The 17,479-nt window shown below is 42.2% G+C and overlaps 1 protein-coding gene across 1 annotated transcript in view; it reads left to right on the top strand.

Moving 5' to 3' along the window:
- LOC143930640 (ephrin type-B receptor 5-like) overlaps positions 1-17,479 on the top strand; it is a 112,869-nt gene that overhangs the window by 75,542 nt on the left and 19,848 nt on the right. Inside the window, exons 7-11 of the mRNA XM_077455134.1 lie at positions 1,833-1,992; positions 5,009-5,126; positions 7,054-7,109; positions 8,613-8,732; positions 17,053-17,300. Of these exons, the coding sequence (XP_077311260.1) occupies positions 1,833-1,992; positions 5,009-5,126; positions 7,054-7,109; positions 8,613-8,732; positions 17,053-17,300 (702 nt within the window). The remainder of the gene's footprint in view (positions 1-1,832; positions 1,993-5,008; positions 5,127-7,053; positions 7,110-8,612; positions 8,733-17,052; positions 17,301-17,479) is intronic.

Genomic DNA, 17,479 nt, shown 5'->3' with positions numbered 1-17,479 from the left:
GGGTAGTAGTGGTAAAAAAAAGCCCTTGTGGATTTAATTAACCTTTACTTTTGGTTAATTCTCCTTTAAGGGGGTGTGGCATGGGGGCGTGTCCTGTGCCTACATACGTTTGCTAGTAGATGTCCTACATTCCCATCTCAAAATGTTGGGAGGTGTGGTTGTGAATGCTGGTGAATGGGGCCGCTCTGCAAGCACCCTGCAACCTTGTGCAGTACCGTGATCAAGAGGTTAAAACATGTAGTAAATAGGCCTTGTAGCGGCTCCTCACCACCTGCTTTAACCACTTGGACCCTGGATTGACATACTGGGGCATTTGCGGAGAGTCCCCAATTATTTAAATGTGTCGCAGTCTAATCCAGGCAGTATAACCCCTGCCACAGCGTGTGTATACCCTTCGGCTGCTGCCTCTGTGGCTAAAGGGGGTAGGCGTCCATTTTGCTGTGTGATTAAAGAGGAAGTTTACTTCCTCTTTGATTCCCTGCAAAGGTAAAGCATTATGGACTACTATGCATTGCATAGTAGCCCATTATGTGTCACTTACCTGACACAGTAGCCAGCGAAGTCACTGCTGTCCCCTTGTGTAGGGAGCCTCCATCTTCTTGATGGGTCTCGCTGCTCCGGCGCTGTCATTCGACGTAGCCGCGATGACGTCACTCCAGCGCATGCTGTACTGATTAAATGAAAATCATACAATCCGGTATTGTATGAGAAAAAATTTCCTCCTTGCCCCATCGGATAATTTTACACAACCTGTCCTGATCGGATCGCGAAGGCTATGAACTAACGATCAGATTATCAAATGATCGTTTTGAAAGCGGTATTTTTTGTACAATTTTCTGATCGTGTGTACTGGGCTTAAGGTTGCCTACCCCTGCTGTACAGTAATGGCACCCTTTACTGGAAAAACAAATGAGTAATTTACAGTCCATGGGATGTGATGGTAAGTTGTTCACAAAAATTTGGATATACGGTATATTGGTTGTGATGGTTAGGTATCTTCATGCTTTTGACCATATAGTGGTTGTGATGGTTGGTTGTCCACAAACCTTTTGGCATATAGTGGTTGTGATGGACAGGTGTCTGCAAACCTTTTGGCATATAGTGGTTGTGATGGTTAGGTGTCTTCATGCGTTTGATGATATAGTGATTGTGATGGTAGGTTGTCCACAAACCTTTTGGCATATAGGGGTTGTGATGGTCAGGTGTCCACAAACCTTTTGGCATATAGTGGTTGTGAGGGTTAGATGTTTTCATGTGTTTGACAATATAGTGATTGTGATGGTAGGTTGTCCACAAACCTTTTGGTATATAAGGGCTGTGATGGTTAGGTGCCTTCATGCGTTTGACAATATGGTGATTGTGATGGTTGGTTGTCTACAAACCTTTTGGCATATAGTGGTTGTGATGGTCAGGTGTCCACAAACCTTTTGACATATAGTGGTTGTGATGGTCAGGTGTCTATGAACCTTTTGACATATAGTGGTTGTGATGGCAGATTGTCCACAAACCCATATAGTGGCTGTGAGGGTTGGTTATTCACAACTATTTTGGCATATACTGGTTGTGATGGTCAGGTGTCCACAAACCTTTTGAGACATATAGTGATATTTGATGGTTAATTATTCACAAACCTTTGAACATATAGCGTGTGTGATGGTCAGGTGTCTATATTTTGGCCATATCGTTAAAACAACAGTTTAAAAAAATGTAATAACTTCATTAACTTAAATAATACAATAATATTTACCTAAACCACTATAGTTTCCCTGTAAGATGCCCTCACCTATGTTCTATAGTACAATGCTCTTCCTGATTGTTGTTCATCTTTCCAGGCTGACGAAGGGGAGTCTCTGTCCCTTATCAGTGAAACAAATACAGCTACAGTTGGAGGTCTCAACCCCGGAGCGATTTATGCCTTCCAGGTGAGAGCCAGGACGGAGCGCGGCTATGGGTCCTACAGCGGGAACATGTACTTCCAGACTCTGCTGGGCGGTAAGTGTCCCCACGCATCTGCTGTTATGCATAGTCTGCTGAATAATGCACGTCTCCTCATTATAGGCCTCTGCTATATAGCTGAAAGCTCAGTGATACGCAAAGACAAGGGAAGCAATTAGCGGAAGAGGCTGAGTTCAGCGACAAGGAATGTATACACAACTATGACATTTACCGGCTGCGAGATCAGTACTCCTGTCAGCTTGTATTTCTCGTACGGTGACGCAAACACAATGTGTGTTGTGTCCAAATAAGTCAGAGATGTTGAGCAAAGAGCGCAAGCATTCATCAAAACAGAGGCTGTAGTGTCCTACATTATGCACTCAAAGTTCAAGTGCCATTCTGTGGAAATATTGTTGACAGATGCACATATTAGAGTATTAGCAATATGTTCTTTGCTTTTCATGAAGATTCATGCAATACCTCCCCCAAATATTTTTATCATTAAAGAGACCATGTTAGTTTCCTAAAAAAAAAACATATGTCAGCTCCCTGCAACAGAATAGGTCTCCATCTCTCTGGAAGCTTGTGTCTCCTACATCCCTTCCATTCCAGTGTTGAAGCCTCTGTCAGACTCTTCAGAATTTCGACATATAGCAGATAAGAACCTCTAGCGGGCTAACGTTTTACTTAGGGTCAGATCTTTGGCTTTAGTGGAGTGATGATTACAGATGGGTCAGTCACTCTTCAACGCAAACCTTTTAAGCATTTATTAGCTCTATTCTAACTCCAGGGAGGCCAACTCCGGAAGAGGGACAAAAAGTACTAACAGCCTCCAAAGGCAGGGAACATTGAAGCCAAACCAGCATCCTGGGATTCAATCTCTTGGCTTCAAGTTACTGGGTGGTCCAGCTACCAATTCCATGGGGAGAGGTCACCATACTTCAGTCAAGGACCAAGCTTCGACTAAAGTTCCTCTATGATGTTTTAGTCTCCCTACCCAGCACTCTAAGCCCTTGTACACACGGTTGGAGATTCCGATGGAATGTGTCCGATCGGACCGTTTTGTCGGATAATCCGACTGTGTGTGGTCTTCATCGGACTGTTTCCATCGGAGTATCCGACGGACCAAGTTTTCCAACTTGCCGGTAAAATTTTCTGACAACATGATCCAATCGGACCTTGTCCGATCATGTGTAGAGAATTCCGATCGGACAAAGTGCCACGCATGCTCAGATCAAATTCCTACACCAAAGCTATTGGCTACTAGCCTGAACGTAGTCCTGTCGTAACGAAATAACATCATCGCGTTCTGAACGATCGGATTTTCCGACAACTTTGTCCAACCGTGTGTATGCAACAGTTTCGGACAAAATCCGTCGGACAAAATCCGACGGATTTGGTTGTGGGAATGTCCGACCGTGTGTACAAGGGCTAAGTCTCAATCCCAGGCCTCTTTCCAAACACAGGGCCATCCTCTCTAAGCTGAAGGCATACCACTACATCCCTATCCAAGCAGGAGGCCTGCTGTAAGTTTGACTTCCCAAGGGCACTTCCAAATATTTATACCCTCTCTCACCCTGCCCCACTGACAGTGGCAATGGCAATGACCAGTGGTTGGCCTGGGAGATATAAATATTCATTGTAGTCCCCCACACTATTGGCTGGGACACTCCCAAGCATCAGGCAAAAGCAAACAATAACCAGAGTTTAGGAGAGAATCACAGAAAGCAAAACAAACAGGCTTAAGTTTTAATAAGTCACTCCTGATTAAAAGAGAAGTATGCCTTTTATTTTTCTTCAAAAAATGTACTTACCTAGGTGGATGTAGCATCGGCTTGATGCTGCATCTGTCCCCCAGGACTAATGCCGCGTACACGCGATCGGAATTCTTGTCGGAAACAGCTCTGATGGTTTTCCCGACGGAATTCCGACAGAATTCGGCTCAAGCTGTCTTGCCTACACACGGTTACATCAAATTCTGATCATTTATAACGTGGTGACGTACAACACGTATGACATGACTAGAAAAAGGAAGTTCAATAGCCAGTAGCCAATAGCTTCTGTCTCGTAGTTCAATCTGAGCATGCGTGATTTTTGGCGTGTCGGAATTGCATACACACGATCGGAATTACCGAAAGTTTTTCCAATGGGAAAATTGAGAACATGCTATCAATTTTTGGCTGGCGGAAATTCGGACAGCTAAATTCCGATGGAGCATACACACGGTCGCATTTTCCGATGAAAAGATCTCATCGGTCTTTTTCTGGCCGGAATTCCGATCGTGTGTACGCGGCATAAGTCTGAGAACTGAGCGAGTAAACACCACTGATCGTTTGGCTCTCAGGGCTCTTTGAGTAGAGAGCTGGTCACTCACTGGTGCTGAACGGTGGAGGGGGTGGGAGCGGCTGACTCAGGCTCTCAGTGGCTCGCTGATAGGCTGAGCCGGGTGCTGATGCAGGGTTGCGGGCAGACCCCGACCATATTGTCACGATCTCACCCCAGCCTGGACCGGTTGTGTGACGCCAGCCGACTGAGGGATTCAGCCCGCTGTCTGCTGAAAACGGGTCACAGGAGTGCAGAATGAACTGCACTCTGACTTACAAGCTCTGGTTGTACTTCTTTAAAGTGGTCTAAAGGCAGACATTTTTTTTTATCCTAATGCATCCTCGGCATTGAGGTAAAAAAATCTTCTACATGCTCCTGCTGCTGTCAAGCACAGTCAGTGAGGAGGGGTGGGGTCGAGGTGTACTTTGTATGTTAATGGACACACAAAGCCAGGCTCAGAGGCGAGCCTGCACGAGTGCCCCCATAACAAGCAGCGGGGAACCTGAGAAGAGGAGGATCAGGACTGCTCTATGCACAACCATAGCACAGAGCAGGTAAGTGTGAGATGTTTGTTATTTTATTAAACCTCAGTGTGCATTTACAAACACTTTAAGACAGAGTGGCTACCAATATTTTCTTAAATGTTGAATACCAGAGTACCCCTCCATGGTCTCTTTTATGACCCCTGCTTTACCACAGAACACAGCAGTGCCCTTTTTTTTATGTAAAACCATTTTTTTCCTTGTAGGTAGTGAACAGGCGGAAGTATCACAAGACAAGCTACCTCTTATTGTTGGATCCTGCCTGGGTGCTTTGGCCTTCATTGGAATCTCCATCATGCTCATCCTTATCCTTCTCTTCAAGAGGTCAGTACAAGACATAAATGCATATTTCAATATTTATCAAGTGGTGATGAGTTCTGGATTATAGTGTAATGTATATAGAAATGATTTTTTTGTGCCAACGTAGACTGGAAGCTCAAATGCCCTGTACACACGGTCAGACTTTCCGACGGGAAAATGTGTGATCGGTTCTTACTGTCGGAAAATCCGATTGTGTGTGGGCTCCATCTGATTTTTTCCGTCGGAATTTCCGTCACACAAAGTTTGAGAGCTGGATCTAAAATTTTCCCAAACAAAATACGATAGTTTAAATTCGGTATCTAGAAAAAATACTGCATTATGGAAACTAGATGGTGCTCAAGATCATAGGAGATAACTATATTACTCAAAATACAGCAAGTTTCCTTGGAGCTGTGCGGATGAATGTCACATTTGTACAGCACATTTTTTTCATACCCAGACCCCTTGGAGTTTACTGAAAGGAAGAAAAAGAGTAATGAATAATTAAAAAAATATGTATACATATTAAAAATAGGAAAATATTGTTTATTACAATTATATTATACAGTGCATGTTTTAAAATAGGAAAATGTTTTATATTATAGTTCTATATTATATTATCAATATTAAAAATAGTAAAATATGTTATAGTTTGATAAATATATTATAAATAATTTATTTGTATTAAAATATAAAAAAAAGTATACCCCATAGCGTACTACTCCACCAGTTAATCCTGATTGATTGCCCTCAGGAATTTATCTGTTCTCAGAAAAAAAACAAAAAAAAAACAAAGTTGCACTTAACTTGCAATATTAAACAAAACATTTTTTTTTCTGCTGTCACTTTTCTACATTACTATGATGGTGCTGAAATCAGGTAAACTATTTCTATACACAGAAAAGCCTACAGCGCCATCTATAGTCTATTTAGTAATGTTGCATCCTGTAAATGACAATTGTTGCACAGTATTAAAACGGAACTTCACTCTCTCTATCGACATGAACTACGGTATTTTAATCCTTATGCTGCCAGCATTAGTAAATATACAGGAAGGTATATTATATTTACTTTCTTGAAACATTTTTTTTGCATTTCTTCAGTTATTTCCTAGTTTCCAGGCCTTGGCCAAAATGATGTCATCCCAGGAGTTTTCCGGAGATGAGGAGGAGTTTTCTGAGCTAAGCACACCCTCCTGCCTGCATGCCTGAGCTAAGAGCAGATGGATTCCAGGAAGTAAATGCTACATGAATCATCTGCCCTTACTCAAGATGGCCACGACCAGAATGCTAGTGGGTGTTTTTCAAAGTAGTTCCCCAAAAAAATAAAGCAAGGTGACATGGATGGAGTTTACTTTGAATAATAAAAATTCATTAAATAGTGTTTTTGGTTTGTGGTGCTCTTATGCTGTGTTGTTGCACCTTAAAGTGGGGTGCACCTTTAAAAAAAAAAATTAAAAGTCAGCAGCTACAAATACTGCAGCTGCTGACTTTTAATAATCGGACATTTACCTGTGCCGGGGTCCAGCGATGCGGAGGAACGAAGCCCCCCCCCTCATTCCCCTCCGCCGTCATTTGTACTGTGGGCACCTCGGCTGTGGCTTCACAACCAGGCACCTACCGCGCATGCGTGATCGGCGAAGGGCGCTGTGATAAGCCGCACAGTCATCTGGGACACGTGACAGGTCCCAGATGACTGAGCGGCGCGAGGGGAAGTGATGTCACCACCCCGGGCAAGGAAGAAGGCAGACTACGAGAGACCCCCTAGCAACAGGTATTTAGAGGTGAGTAAAAAAAAAATGTTTTCCAATTTTTTTTTAAAGAATTTTAAGCACTTTTTTATTTTTTGGTGGCAACACCACTTTAAGTTACATTTGCTGCTTTTCTCTATCTCCCCTGTCCAGTAACAGAATGTTTTGTTGTTTGTTTGTTTTTTTCTCATATATTTTCAGTAAGAGAAGAGAAACTCCATACACTGACAGACTGCAGCACTACATCAGTTCAAGAGGTGAGTCCTGCATTCGATCGCTCTCTTTGGAAGTGTTCTATACGTTTCTGATGGGATCTGCTTGTGTAGCTTAGGCTCCGTATAATTCCCTGGTATTGCATCCTACAGAATAGCATTATAAATCCATATCTTATTTCATGATGGGGTTTTCTTCAATAATATTATTTCTCTTATGTAGATGTTATCCCTAATTGGTTTACAGTTCATTGGCCAAAGCACTGTGTATAATAAATAATTGCCGATCTTTTTTCTTTTTTTTTTAGAAAACATTGTTTAATTTTTATTTATTTTTTCTTTGTTGCATGTCAGTGTTGCTAATTTCCTGCAGCCTTTTTCCATCCACTCCCTTTCTACATGCACTCTAAGGCTGGATTCACACCTATGCAGTTTTTGTGCTTTTTGCATTTTGCAGATTTGCACTACAGAACGTGTTCCATAGGAAACTGTGTTAAATGGACTGTAGTACAAATCTGCAAAATGCAAAAAGCACAAAAACTGCATAGGTGTGAATCCAGCCTAACAGTGGCTGTATGGAATTTCTCAGGGCGGATTTCCTGGTGGTGACAAAAGTGGACCATGACTGTGTAATGTGTGTTTTTCATCAGAAACCCATCTGACAGGGTGACAACCCAGGTGCACAATTAGGAGACGGGGACAGGGTGTTGTCACCCTATAAGAGGAAGTGGATGAAGAAAGACCATCATGGCAGGAACACCAGTCATTAGTTTAATAAAAGCTGTAGATGTTAAAAGACTGATAAGGATTTTTTAAATGACATGAACACAGTGAAGATAATGTTAACCACTTGACCTTCAGAAGGTTTTACCCCCTTCATGACCAGGGCACTTTTTTGCTATTCAGCGCTGTGCTAATTTCACTGGCAATTGTGCAGTCGTGCAACATTGTATGCAAATTTAATTTATATATTTTTTTATTTTTTCACACGTATAGGGCTTTCTTTGGTAGTATTTGATCAACACTATATATATATATATATATATATATATATATATATATATATATATATATATATATATATATATATACAAAGACTGAACATTTTTAAAAATAAAAACTATATTTTCCACTTTCTTCTAAAACATATAAAATACAATTTTTTATTATTATTTTTTTTTTCTGAATTTAAGGCCAAAATGTATTCTGTTAGATGCCTTTCGTGCAAAGAAAAATCCTAATGAGTGTATAAGTTATAGTGTCTACAAACTATGGCATATATACTGGAATTTATCCAGCTATAGACTATACTGGTAATTGCGGTGATCAGCAACTTATAATGTGACTGTGATACTGTGGCGGGCAATCTGGTGCTAATAGACAGTGTCTGAGAGGGTCACTAACTGATTGACATTGCTAGTGACACTAATACAGTGATTTTACATTGTACATGGTAATACTGACACTGGCTGGAAAGAAGTTCACTTCAGAGAGATGACCTAGCGAAGAAACATTTTCTATACTGGCTTTTGTTCTTTTTGATTTCAGGTTTAGGAGTGAAGTATTACATTGATCCTTCCACATATGAGGACCCCGCTGAGGCTGTGCGAGAGTTTGCCCGAGAAATCGATGTCACCTTTGTGAAGATTGAAGAGGTGACGGGAACAGGTATGAGGCACGCTAATGTGGCCTCTCAATATTTTTGTACGTTATTTTACCATTCCATAGGTGCTAGATCGCATCCTTTAGTGTCAAACACAAGGCCCACGGGAATGACTCCAGCCCACCAGGTGGCCCTTGCACCTAAAGCAGTCTGGAACTTTCTAGTAACATTTTGAATCTTTCAGAAGCATTCTAGAACTTTCCAAAATATTCTTTCCGGAACTTTTTAGACATTTTTGGAACATTCCTGAACTTTTAGGACTATTACAAAATTTTGCAGAACTTTCTAGGATGTTCCGGGAAGTAAATCTTAAAAATCCAGAAAGTTCCCAAAAAAGTTTCTAGAGCATTCCAGGACATTCTAACTCTCTAGAACATTCCAGAATGTTCTAGAACATCCCAGAAAATTTGAAAAAGTTCTGGATCTTTCAGGAGCATTCCAGAACTTCCCATAATATTTTCACAGAACTTTCTATAAATTCCTAGAACATTCTGGAACTTTCAGGACTATTCTAGAATTGTCTGGAACTTTCCATGATGTTCTAGAAAGTAATTATGGAATCTAGAAAGCTCCAAAGAAAGTTTACTTTTGTAGAACTTTACTTTGTAGAACTTTCCAGAATGTTCTAGAACATTCTGGAAAATTCTAGAATAGACCTGGATCTTTCACTCTAGAACTTTCTTCAATATTCTTTCCACAACTTTCTGGAACTTTGGAACATTCTAGAAATTTCTGGAACTTTCTAGGATGTGTCCGTAAGTAATTCTGGAATCGCAATTCCATAAAAAAGTTTCTAGAGCATCCCTGAACATTTTAGAATTTTCCAGAACATTCCAACTTTCTAGAACATTCCAGAATGTTCTAAAACATTTTTGAAAATTCTAGAATAGTCCTAGAACTTTCCACAATATTCTTTATGGAACTTTCTAGAACTTTTTTTGGAACATTCTAGAATTTTTCCGCAACTTTTCAGGATGTTCCTGAAAGTAATTCTAGAACGTTCCAGAAAGTTTCTATAATATTCTGGAATATTCTTTCCAAAATTTTCTAGAACATTCTGCATCACCCCCTCATATGTTCTCCAATAAAGTTTCTTGTGGATGATACCAGCGGTATGCGTCCCGCATTTTTGAACTTGCATCATCTGCTACAGGAATGTGATTGGCTCCGTGGTGGTCTGCCCCGCCCTTCACAGTAAGGCAGCAAACAATAATCAAATGTAGAGGCAATTATTTCATATGATAAAGAGCAGATCCTTTTCTATAGTCTTACAGATACAACTGGCCTGTGCAAGGCACCATGAGCATCAATAGGCCATTTCACAACACGTATCTACCTCCCACCCTCTCCTCCACTGACAGTCAGTTGCAGGGGGAGGTGGAGAGATGCAGGACCGGAGCAGAGCCGCAGCTCTGTGTGTCCAATCATGAGTGGTTCGGCCCCACCCCCTCTCTCTCCTGATTGGCTAACTGGCTTTCATTTTCAGCAATGGGAACCAATCAGGAGGGAGAGTCCCAGGCAGCCGAGGCACTTGTGCACATCGCTGGATAGAGACGGGGCTCAAGTAAGTATTAGGGGGGCTGAGGGGGTCTGCTACACACATAAAATGGATTAACCACTTCAGCTCCAGAAGAATTTGCCTTCTTCCTGACCAGGCCATTTTTTGCGATACGGCACTGCGTAGTTTTAACTGACAATTGTGCGGCCGTTCGACATTGTACCCAAACAAAATGTATGTCCTTTTTTTCCCAACACATAGAGCTTTTTTTTCGTGGTATTTGATCACCTCTGCGGTTTAAAATTTTTGGGCTATAAACAAAAAAAAGACCGATAATTTTGAAAAATATATATTTTTTTACTTTCTGCTATAATACATATTCAAATAAAATATAAAAAAAAATGCATTCATCAGTTTAGGCCGATATGTATTCTTCTACATATTTTTGGTAAAAAAAAAATTGCAATAGGTGTATATTGATTGGTTTGCTCAAAAGTTATCGTGTCTACAAACTACTGGATAGATTTTTTTGTTTTATTTTATTTTTTATTGTTTTTACTGGTAATGGTGGTGATCTGCGATTTTTTAGGGGAACTGTGACATTGCGGCGGACAAATCTGACCCAAATTACACTTTTTGTGGACCAGTGACATTATTACATTGATCAGTGCTATAAAAATGCACTGATTAATGTAAAAATGACACTGGCAGAAAAGGGGTTAACACTAGGGGGCGATCAAGGGGTTAAGTGTGCTCCCTGGGTGTGTTCTAACTGTAGGGGGGATGGGCTGCCTGGGACATGACAGAGATCAATGTTCCCGATGACTGGGAACAGAACATCTGATATGTCACTAGGCAGAATGGTGAATCCATTTCTGCCTCTCCTCACCGAGATTGCGGGTTGCCGGTGGACATCGAGTCAGCGGGACGCGTGGGCACGCTATTCTCCCTGCACGGACTGATGTACAGGTACGTCGCTTCGCACAGGAGAGTCGACCTGCCGCAGTATATCTGCGTGAGCTGGTTGGCTAGTAGTTAAAGCGGAGGTCCACCCTAAAATGGACCTCCGCTCATCGGAATCCCCCCCCCCCCCCCGGCACCACAATTGGCACCTTTCAGGGGGGAGGGGGGTGCAGTTACCTGGATAATCCAGGTAACTGCACCCACTTCCGGGATAGCTGTCTGCGGAAAGGGGCGTAGATTAAGCCCCTTTCCGCAACTGCCCGCCCCTTTGCGCAAGTGCCCCGCTGCCTGCTGGGAAACACACAGTTCCCAGAGGCAGCGGGGACCGTCCGGATTGCGCCGCGCGGCTCGCGCATGCGCAGTAGGGAACCGGGAAATGAAGCCGAAAGGCTCCATTTCCTGATTCCCATACCCAAGATGGCGGCGGCAGCACCCGAGTGTCGATCTAGATATCGGCTTCGGGTGCCGACATCGCGGGCGCGCTGGACAGGTAAGTGTCACCATTTTAAAAGTCAGCAGCTGCAGTATTTGTAGCTGCTGACTTTAAAAAAAAAATAAAAAAATGCGGAGTCCCGGCGGACTCCCGCTTTAAGATAAAAAAACTTCTGCCTTTACAACCACTTTAAGGCTCGGTTCACACTGATGCGATGCAGTAAAAGCACAGGAATCGCTGCGTTTCCTGCTTCATACTGCATAGAAATAACACTGTGCTCATGCGATCTGCTGCGCGTGTCAATTAAAAGTTACGCGCCATCTAGTGGCCAGTTTATTAAAAATGTTAGGACTCACCAGTGTTAATTTTGACATCAATTTCGATTTCGTTTTAGTTTTAGTCGTATTTTAGTCATCTGAATTGTTTTCGTTTTAGTCGTTTTTTAGTTGACTAAAATAGTATTCATTTATTCGACTAAAATATTTTAACACTGGAACTCACATTAAAGTGTAAGTTCACCTTTACAGAAAATCTGTAAGGTGAACTTACACTGGACTTCCTCCCCATCCCCCCGGTCTCGCTGACCTGGAGTCCCACGATCACCCGCCTCTTCCCCAGCGCTGACAGGATGGGCTATGTGGGTTCTGATTGGTCAGAGTGGCCTATGTGACGTCACCGACCAAGTAGAATGCCTCCTATATTTACAAGGTACGTTTAGGAGATTAAGTTGTGGGGATTTCTAATCCAGGGACTGGTAAAGCAGCTGTCCGAAGTGTCAGAGCAGGTGATCGATGGACTCCAGGTCAGCGGGACCAGGGGGATGGGGATGGGGTCCAGTGTAAGTTCACCTTACAGATTTTTCTGTAAAGGTGAACTTTCCCTTTAAGTGCATCTCTGGCCAAATGCAAAATCTGCATAGGTGCCGATGCCTGCCGATGATAACAAATAACGGCTGCTGGAGGTGCTCACAGGGCTGGAGGAGATGTCCAGCGGTCCGCCCCCAAGGTGACATCACTTCCGCCCTATACCCATCAGGTCCAGGAACTTCTCCGTGATTTGCTATCATCAGCTGGACCGGGACACCTATGCAGATTTTGCATTTGGTTAGATATGTACTGTGAGTGCTAACATTTTAATTAAACTGCCCACTAGATGGTGCTCTTCCCTTTTTACACACACAGTGTGGGAAATCACATGCAATTCAGACAGGAGTCGCACTGCATTCCTGTACAAATCGCATGCAATTCTTTGCACTGGAATTTGCGCCAGTTTTTTTTTGTGTTGACGCAAATCGCACCACAAACTATCAGTACTCGGTATTGGTACAGATAACAAAAAAACAGTATTGGTGCAATCCTAATAGTAATTGAATTGTAATTTGCTGATCTGGTGAAATCTTTGGCAAATCCTACATTTCCCTGAACACATGGATGTAGAGTTGGCCAGTCTGTGCGGAGCTATGCATTTCCCCAATCCTATATTCCTGGATTGTTAAACTTTTTAAGGGCCAGGTTCACACCACAAAAACGCACTCCATGTCTGTTCCAGATGCGTTTCTGCATGCATGTTTTTAACACATTTTTGATGCATTTCCAGATGCATTCCAGGTGCTTTTTTCTTCTTTTGTCCATTTTGTTTTCTCACCACTATACTAGGGTCCAGTGCATTTTTGATGCTTTCCAGTGCATTTCAGTGTGTTTTTGATGCTTTCCAGTGCATTTCAGTGTGTTTTTGATGCATTTTACTGCGTTCCAGTGCAGTCCAGTGTAGAAAAAATGCAGCATGTTCTACTTTTTTTTCTCAAACTGACTGCACTGGTGTAAACAATGCCCTTGGAAACCATATAACCAACTTTCCATGCGTTTTTGATGCAGAACAAAAATGCACTGGACTGCATGTGGTGTGAACTGATCCAACCTCCAAAGAAAAAAGTCATCTCTGTACACTTTTTCGGTGAACTGAAATTCTATAAAAGAAAAATTGGCAGACTTTCTTCTCTTCGCTCATCCCTGTTTATAAAAATGCCCCCGCTCGGTAATTAGAATTAATGTCGTTCCTTAAAGTTCATCTGCAGCAGAGAAGATGGCCCTTCATGTGGAAATAATTTCCTGTTATGTTAAAACGTGTTAAAAATTTGTCCTGACATCTTCCTTGTAATGAGATGAAGATACGATTAGATGAATATTTCCGAGGACCTGAAGGCATTTTATGAGAAATACACGATGAGTTTTCTGTTTCATTGGACTAACTCGCAAAGAGGAAACACAAATGTTTTATTCCTGAACAGAGGCATTAAATACCCAGATAATATGCAATAACCCTTCCTTCCCCCTGAAAAATTTCTTATAGAAAATGACATTTTGATAGTGAATCTTTATTTCAATATTTAAAATATTACTTATGATTGCATATGGTTTATTATATATATGGATTTTATTCAGTTAACTTAAGGGTGTAAAAATAAAAACTTATTTGTAAAAATGTAAAACTGCATGTACACATCGCTCTGTGCAAATAAAGGCAACATCAAATGTTATTAAACTATTTGCTCCCTGGGTCGAATGTTATACATTCATGCATTATAGAGTGAATCAGGGAAAATACCAGATTATGACCACTAGATGGCACTAAGGAACATGATAAATAAGTATTTGTTTCCTATGATCATCAGCTCCATCTAGTGGCCATAATGTGGTATTTTCCTGAGTCACTATATTCTGCATAAATTAATAACATTTGCAGTTTCATAGGATAAATAGCACTGTGGTTTTTTTTTGGGGGGGGGGGGGGTTTGTTTATTACACCCCTAAGTTAAAGCCTAAGTTTACTTAAAGGCATAAGGAACATTACTTGTCTTCACTGTGACCGGTCCCTTGTGCTGCTGTGTTTTCATGTAGCAGAAATCCTCCCACTTTTCAAGAGTGCCTGACTATACTGACCTTTCTGCTCAGCTCCTCTATTCAAGAAGCGGTCCTCCGTCTTCCTCTTCGCCGCTGCCATGTATCCCGGATCGACTTCCGGGTCTCGCTGCCCCGGTGCTGTGATTTGCCAGAGCCACGATGACGTCACTCCCGCGCATGTGCACGGGAGCAGACACTCATGGCATATCGCCGCGATACATGCGCCGTAGACAGCGCCGTAGACAGCGGTGCCTGTCTTCGGGTAAATATCTCCTAAACAGTATAGGTTTAGGAGATATTTCTTGGACCTACAGGTAAGCCTTAAGCTAGGCTTACATGTAGGTCAGAGTGGTTTGTAAGGGTTTACAACCACTTTCATAGAAGCCAGTGCTACAGCTTCTATGAATGAGACAGGATTTATGAATGGAAGGGGAGGACCTTTCAATCACCTGTGCATCCATAGATTTAAAGTGATAGTAAAGGCAAAATGAAAAAAACAAGAAAAAAACAAGTGGTTTTGCACAGAGCATCTCTGATCCTCCTTTTCTTGGGTCCCCCACTGGCGCTCTTGGCCTCTCCCTCCTGTTGAGTGCCCCCACAGCAGACAGCTTGCAATGGGGGCATCCAATCAGGCATGCTCTCCTGAGCTGCTGCTTTGCATGCCCATTCAGACACGGAGCCTTGGCTTGGCCTCGCCCCCTCTCTCTCCTCAATGGCTCCCACTGCTGTCTCAACAAATAAGCAGGGAGAGTCCCCAGGGAGCCGAGGCACTCATGGACATCGCTGGACCAAGAGGGAGCTCAGGTAAATATTAGGGGTCTGCTGTACAAAAAAAAAGGTTTCAGCCTTTAGAACCACTGTAAGTAAACTTTAGTTTTAACCCCTCAAAATATATATATATATATATGGTGTGTTCAGGGTGATGTATGGTGTTAGTTTTCCACCACACATAGCGTTTTGCTTTTAGGCTAAAAAGTTCAATTTTGGTCTCATCTGACCAGAGGATCTTCTCCCATGTTTGCTGTGTCCCCGGCGTGGCTTCTCACAAACAAGACTTCTTATGGCTTTCTTTCAACAATAGATTTCTTCTTGCTCTTCCATAAAGACCAGATTTGTGGAGTGCACAACTAATAGTTGTCCTGTGGACAGATTCTCCCACATGAGCTGTGGATCTCTGAAGCTCCTCCAGAGTTTCCATGGGCCTCATGGCTACTTCTCTGATGAATGCTCACCTTGCCTGGCCTGTCAGTTTAGGTGAACGTCCATGTCTTGGTAGGTTTGCAGTTGTTCCATACTCTTTTTATTTGTTGGATTGAACAGTGCTCTGTGAGATGTTCAAAGCATGGGGTATTTTTTTTTATAACCTAACCCTGCTTTAAACTTCTCCACAACTTTATCCCTGACCTGTCTGGTGTGTTCATTGGCCTTCATGATGCTGTTTGTTCACTAAGGTTCTCTAACAATCCTCTGAGGGCTTCACAGAACAGCTGCATTAAATGAGATTAAATCACACACATGTGGACTCTATTTACTAATTAGGGGATTTCTGAAGGTAATTGGTTCCACTAGATTTTAGTTAGGGGTATCAGAGTAAAGGGGGCTGAATACAAATGCACCACACTTTTCACATATTTATTTGTAAAAAAAATTGAAAACCATTGATCATTTTCCTTCCACTTCACAATGATGTGCCACTTTGTGTTGGTCTATCACATAAAATCCCAATAAAATATATTTAAGTTTTTGGTTGTAACATGACAACGTGTGGAAAATGTCACGCCGTATAAATACTTTTTCAAGGCACTGTATTTATGTGATTCTCTTTGTTGGACCATTGTTAGGCCAGCCATAGACGGTTTGAATCTCGGCTAGTTCAGCAGGAACTTGGAATCACCTTGGGTTCAACCAGCCTGCCAGAGCAAAATTCACTATCTTCTCCAGGGGGACCGCTGGACAATCCCCCCCCCCCACCCCCTTATTTTCTGTTATAGAATCATTCCACTGATTGTCAGCTCCATCTAGTGGACAAAATGTTGTATCATTTTCTGAAATACCTCAATGAGAAAATAACCCACATTTTTTTCTGGTATTTTCTGTAATAGAATAATTCCTCTGGTCGTCAGCTGCATTTAGTTGCCAATAGGTGATATACAGTTATTTGGCCACTAGATGGTGCTGATGATCATAAAAAAGTAATCTATTACAGAAAATACGGGGAGAATTTGCCCAGCCTGCACACATATGTGTGACATTCATCCAACAAATCATTTTTAAATAGATCCCTATTTGTATGTGGGAAACCTAGGTGACACATATGCTCCATTCACAATCCTACCAGTCAATGCCCCACAATATACAGTATGTACTAGAACTTCACCCCTAGAGCCAAATATTGGTTCTTTCATATGCTTTAATGTCAACCATGGATGTTAGGTTTGATTGCGGAGAAATGCTATGTGACAGTGTAAGAGGAAAATGCTGCAGAAAACATCAACTTTATTATATATATATTTTTTATCTTTCTCCTCCAGGAGAATATGGTGATGTGTGCCGTGGCCGCCTTTGTCTACCCGGTAAACGAGAGATAGCCGTGTGTATCCGCACACTGCGCTCAGGGAGTGGAGACAAGGAACGCGCAGAGTTCCTCAGTGAAGCAAGCATCATGGGACAGTTTGACCACCCCAATGTCGTGCGCCTTGAAGGGGCTGTGACCCGCAGTCGCCCCATAATGATCCTTACAGAATACATGGAGAATGGGGCACTGGATGCATATCTTCGAGTAAGCGCAGTGCAGGAGGAGGTTTCTACTCTGCCTGCATAGGAGACCTCTTATTAACATACAACCTTCACTCTCCTACCTACCCTGCCCTATAAACACATACAGGGTAACAGAAACCCAAAAATACTTACCTTGGCTGGAGAAACATTTGCCTTGGGGCACCATAGTGGCTGGTTGGG

Source organism: Lithobates pipiens, unplaced genomic scaffold (assembly GCF_037356315.1).
Source record: "Lithobates pipiens isolate NorthernLeopardFrog02 unplaced genomic scaffold, aLitPip1_a1.2 Scaffold_25, whole genome shotgun sequence".
Classification (NCBI taxonomy): Eukaryota; Metazoa; Chordata; class Amphibia; order Anura; family Ranidae; genus Lithobates; species Lithobates pipiens.
This window is presented reverse-complemented; position numbering and strand designations above follow the sequence as displayed.